The following is a 6,000-nucleotide window of genomic DNA, read 5'->3' on the forward strand; positions in this document are numbered from 1 at the left end:
GCCTAAGGCCAGCAAAAGTGAAGTCAGCAAAAACAGGCAATCTGAAAGCAAAATGTTAGGGTGAAACCGCGCCAAGGGTGACGGTACAACAGTCTGTGTTTGCGGGTTGGTTACGCCCTCTGACACACCAAGGCTATAGGAGATCTGCAGTGTGAGGACTGTGAGCATCCCTGCTGGCCCTCTTCGGAGAGGTAGTATTCTGCACTGTACTTTTGTCATTTGGTGACTGCGCCTGATGGTCGCCTTGGAGAAAACGTAAGCTCAATACAACGGGCTTGAGTCGCCTGCAGAGACAAGCAAATTATAAAGGTTAAAGGTCTGATTCGTTCACTGGCAAGAGGTATTTCCGATGCCATAGGTCTGATCTATTTCTTATGAATTATAGGCAGCAGGCCGAGCCTATTTCTTGTGAAAAGCATTTGATGAAACCAATAGTGCTGCATCCTATGCGGCCATTGCCTCTGAACCAGGCAACCGTCATAGAATGTCCTCGTCCATAGTGTATAATTGCTTTACCCTTACAAGACAGTACACATTTTGGTTCTAAATATGATGGCCATGAAGGAACTTTAAAACAATCACACACTATGTATAGTACCTTTGCAAGATGGCCACCTACTGCCATATTTAATTTTTTGTTTTGTTTTCGCAAGCATAATAATCCCATATTTATGCAGCAGCACGTTTTCTTTTTCTTGCATGTTGTTAAGTTTGTCAATATTATTGTATTTAAATAAGTGAATGAATGAGTGAATAGATGAGTGACTGAGTGACAGAGTGCAAACCTAGCAATGACTGAAGAGGCAGTTTCATTTATTAATCAGGCCTATTTGCATTGTCAGTGCTTGTTCTATACACTGATCCTGTGAGTTGCACGTCCATCAGTAATGCTTAGTCCCAGTTCTCAGCTTTTTACTAATATGTCAGAACAGTGTGAGCGCTGGTTCTGATCATTATAGGGTTCGTTGATTATGTGCAGTGGCCACACTTACAAGCAGAGCGAGCTGGTGCTTTGTAACATAGAACCAGGGGGGCCATTTACTTAAACGTCTACTTTTAACAGCGTCATTAAGACTGATTTTCGCATGGAACTTAAATGCGTTTCTGATCTTTCCTGTGTCTCCACAGCAGGTAATGGTGAGCTAAGGGGCATCTTTATGAGAGGCTTGCGCTGGCGTTGAGTCACTTTTTTTGACACTCCAGCACAGCAATCGTCTCAACCATATCTATGCAGGCACGCACAGCCACTTTGCGTTGCTTTGAATGGCCTCATAGATATGGAGTAAGGCAAGGCAGCGCAAGGAGCTTTCTCACGCAACAGTCATGGATTTTACCGCAGCCCCAGATTTACTTAATCACATAAACCTGGGGCAGTGCCAGAACCTTGCACCTCCCCAGAACAGGCGTAATGAGGGGAAATGTTTTTATTTCTCCTTGTTTTTTCCTCTTTCCATGCATTCTGCATCACATATAGAAGGAGAAATACACCTCTCTGGATTGTTTTTGTGGAGGAAGGTGCCCTTTTCTGCACAAAAGAAATCCTGCATGCAATGCAGACATACTTGCGCCATGGTGACACAGAGGACGTTTGTTTACATGTCCATGTACTTGCCTCAGAGTCTCATTCAACGATTGATTATAAATTCTATCTTCTCTGGTGTCTGCTCCCTTTGTAGAGACGGTGCTCCTGGATCCAGACACAGCTAGTCGGTGGCTCGTTCTCTCTGAGGGTGAACGGCGTGTGAGGCGCTCAAATGTGGAGCAGGATATCCCTGACCACTTCAGGAAGTTCAACGAGGCCTGTGTACTGGGACGCAGCGGCTTCTCCACAGGACAGCACTACTGGGAGGTGCAGCTCTTGCAGGAAGGCGACGGCTGGTCTTTGGGGGTCGCTTCAGACACTGCCAGCTTGGAAGAGTGGGTCATAGAGGAACCTGAGGCGGGGGTCTGGGTGGTGGCACGGTGGGGGAGGAAGGGTCAGTATGTGGCTCTCACATCCCTTCAAGCCACCCCCTTGACCTTGCATGAGGAACCGGTGAGGCTGGGGGTGCACCTGGACTATGAGGGGGGGCGGCTGTCCCTGTGCAATGCTGACACCATGGAGCATCTCTACACTTTCACCGAGGCGGGCTTCACTGACAGGGTGTACCCCTACCTCCACCTGGGTTTGTTTGCAGAGATGCGCCTTGACTAGAGGCCACGGCTGGCTTCCTCCTCTGGTCTGAGACTTGGTACCTTCTGCCAATGTCTCCTCATTTTAGTGCATATGAGTGTGCATAGTTAGCATGTGCTTTATAACTGTATATTCTGCAACCACATTTTAAAATGGCATTATGCATTTTTATATATTCACTTTACACATGACCATACACGGTCTCAGACTATCCACATTACTAAGATTTACCAGACACTGGCACCTCCTCCACTATGTACCCCGCAACACCTTTTCGGGGGGCCAGTCTAGATTTCAGGCCGAGGATCAACCCTTTTTAAACTGCTTCCTGGATAGGCTCTTAGATACACTCTTCTGAAGACACTGACTTGTCCATGCACCCAAGCACAGATTCTCTTTTTATGATAGGAAGGAGGGACAGAGCAATGGACATCTTAGGCATGGAAGGTGGGAGAAGAGAAGCAGACAAGTGGGGCCCAAGGAAGGATGTATTGCTCCGGCCAGGGCTGGGGAACCAGATTAGAGTCTCGGCGTCGACTCAACATCCTGTGATTCTGGGCAAATCATGCAATCACCCCGTGCATAAAGAAATGAATGGGACATTGAGTACTGTAACTGGTGCTCACATAAAACACTTCAATACCATCATGTTAAGCTTCTGCTATAAAAAACTGCACAAAAAGCACGAGTTTAAATCATTGAATCAGAGGAAAAGAGAATGGAGCAATTAGGAAGACATAACAAACCTAGTCAAGTGAGAAACAGAACCAATGACTCAAACCATAAAAGAAAAAAGCATGATTACTGGGTCAAAGTCCAGAACTAAAGTGTCCAAAACACCTACAGGTTTCTGAGTGTGACAGGGGATGGAGCCAAAACCAGAGGGTCAAATATATATTCAGGGTCTTTGGGATGGCAGAGGAGAGCTCCAGACCTCAGATGGGTTAAAGGTACCTGGAGTCTGCGGGGCGGCAGAGGATGGAACTAGAACTACGGGTCAAAGATACCAAGGGCTGTGGGGACGGCAGAGGATGGAACTAGAACACAGGGTCAAAGACACCAAGAGGCTGCGGGGACGGCAGAGGATGGAACCAAAACTACGGGTCAAAGATACCAAGAGGCTACGGGGATGGCAGAGTATGGAACCAAAACTACAGGGTTAAAGATACCAAGGTGTAAGGAAGTACCCTCTTTTTGGCATATTACCCCCAATTTCTGCATGAGATCAGTGTGTTTGGCTGTGTCACTGGGATCCTGCTAACCAGGACCCCAGTGCTTATGCTCTCTCTCCTCTCAAATGTGTCACTACATACTGGTAACACAGTATTTCATCCCAAATTGGCATATTGGTCACCCCTTATCAGTCCCTAGTAAATGGTACTTAGGTAGCCAGATCATTGGGGTTCCAGGGGATCCCTATGGGCTGCAGCATTTCTTTTGCCACCCATAGGGAGCCCAAGCAAAGGCTTCTTCGGGACTGCCATTGCAGCCTGTGTGAAATGGTGCATGCACCCATTCACTGCCATTTACACTGCACCAGGTCACTTATAAGTCACCTATATGTCAGGTCTTCCAACCCTGAGGGCTGGTTGCAAAGTACCTGTGTGTGCTGGGATGGTATAGAATGGAACCAGAACTACAGGGTCAAAGGTACCAAGTGTAAGAGTGAAGCTCCTATTCCCCAGGATCTGTACGAGATGACAAGTTAGGGCCACCTCCAGGCACCTCCGACTCTGGAAACCTTTGTAACACAGAGTATTGGAGCGGCCAGGCGAGGGGAAGGGAATTAGGAAGGGGACTGCAGGGAAGGAGACCAGAAAAAGAAATAGCAATCCACACAGCAATGTAATCTGAAAACTGACTGTAACACTGTTATAATCTCTCAGTCATGAGTTGGTTTTCTCTCACAAACTCACCAAAATGTACTGAATTTCACACCAAGAATATGATGACAAAAAAACAAAATGAAACAAAAAAAAAAAACCCAAGCTAAGTGTTCTAAAGATATTGTTAAAGCATTCATTAGACAATTCAGCAACATTCCAAGGAGGAATCACAACTAGAGCAGTAACAGATACCTGGAGATATGAGGGAGGGCGGCATTGAGCTAGAAGTGGAGGGTTAAAAATAAGTAGTAGCTGCAGAGGTGACAGGGGATGGAGCCTGAGATAGAAGGTTAAAGATGATTACAAGATTGCAGGATATAGAATCAGAACTAGACAGTGACAGACACCTCTAGACTGTGGGTGGGGGGTAAAGACACCTAGAATCAGAGATCCAGAGTAAAGGAGCCCTAAGGTCTGCAGGGGTGGGAGGGGATGCAACCGGCACTAGAGGGTTAAATACACCTAGAGGCTGCGTGAGTGGCATAGGATGGAACCAGGTCTTAGAGGGTTAAAAGGTCTAGTGGGGGTGGCAGGTGGCCCACAACCTAAGAGCTTTAAAAGTACCTAGGAGCTGCATGGGGGGCCAGTACTGAGCCAGAAACAGAGGGTTAAAGGTATCCAGTGGCTGTAGAGGTGGACGGGAGGGACCCTGAGTTAGAGGATGAAGATAACTGGGGCTGGAACCAGAACTGGACAGTAAAAGAGACTTGGTGGCAGAGGGTGGAATCGGAACAAGAGTGTTAAAGATACCTAGGGGAACATTTATGAGCCCCTTGTACTGCCGTTGCGTCACAAACCTTAAACTCAGATCTGTGAGGCCACGCAATGACACTTTACGTGGCTTTGAATGGCCTAATAGAGATGGAGTAAGGCAACGCAGCACAAGTCCCTGCAATGCCTCACAGTGTGTCAGGCATGCGTACCATGGGCGTTACAGTGGTTTTCCCACTCAACACCCACGGACTTTGATACATTTCCAGATTTACAAGAATCTATAATCCTTGGGATGCACCAAAACCTTACGCCTCCCAGGGGAGTCAAATCAAGAAGAAATATATTTAGTTCTCCTTGTTTTTTTCCTCTACGTGTGCTGCATTCTGCAGGACATACAGAAATAGGAAAAAGCCTCCATGGATTGTTTTTATGCAGGAAGGTCCCCCTTCAATCCTGCCTACAACGCAGACACCCTTGCACCACAGCACCAGGCAGTCAAAATTGCACAGGCCCAGTGGGAGGGGACAGGAATACGCCATATTGCATAAGTGCGGTGCATTTCTGCCGGCTCCCTTGGATGCAGCACAACACAGTGACTAGTGTGCTGCCCTGCACCAAAGTCCCATGAATCCAGACCCCGGGGTCTGCGCGGTGGCGGTGCATGCCACCATAGCTCAGTGGTTGAAGGGCACCTCGGATCTGCAGGGTGGAACGGGATGGCGCCCGATCTGGAGGGTAAGTGACACCTGGAGACAGCCTAGGACTAACAGAACACTAGCCTTCTGACTAGCACTGGGATGATGGCAGGGTGGGCTCCTTCTCAGGGCCTCCAGGGTGTAATCCTCCAGCTGGGAGCCCAAGGAATCTCAGCTACATTAAATGATCACACTTGGAATCATTTCATGACTTTTGTGTTTACATGAGCTCTGCAGTGTGCAAAGCAGCCCCCCCGGCCTCTCCCCCGGACCCCTGGTGACAGGAGGAGGGGCTGAGGGGTTTGAGCCACGGTCCATGGAGTGCTGCTTAAATGCACAACACTCTGTCAGTGGATGTCTGGACTGTGCATGTGAGAAGCGTGGTCTCCTTCGATCCCCTCACACAGGCACAGTCCTTTTATTTAGTGGCACACTGCACGTGCCACAGCCTGCCCGATACATCCGCTAGGATGGGGCTCTTGGGGTGCTTCTCGGTGCAAGATGGGGCTCTCAGGGTGCTTCTCGGTGCAAG

The 6,000-nt window shown here is 48.2% G+C and overlaps 1 protein-coding gene across 1 annotated transcript in view; it reads left to right on the top strand.

Annotated features, from left to right (window-relative positions):
* LOC138286721 (E3 ubiquitin-protein ligase TRIM38-like) overlaps nucleotides 1-4,264 on the top strand; it is a 43,461-nt gene extending 39,197 nt beyond the window's left edge. Inside the window, exon 4 of the mRNA XM_069227236.1 lies at nucleotides 1,677-4,264. Within this exon, the coding sequence (XP_069083337.1) occupies nucleotides 1,677-2,194 (518 nt within the window). The 3' untranslated portion in view covers nucleotides 2,195-4,264. The remainder of the gene's footprint in view (nucleotides 1-1,676) is intronic.
* Nucleotides 4,265-6,000: the final 1,736 nt, after the last annotated feature.

This window comes from Pleurodeles waltl, chromosome 3_2 (assembly GCF_031143425.1).
Source record: "Pleurodeles waltl isolate 20211129_DDA chromosome 3_2, aPleWal1.hap1.20221129, whole genome shotgun sequence".
Classification (NCBI taxonomy): domain Eukaryota; kingdom Metazoa; phylum Chordata; class Amphibia; order Caudata; family Salamandridae; genus Pleurodeles; species Pleurodeles waltl.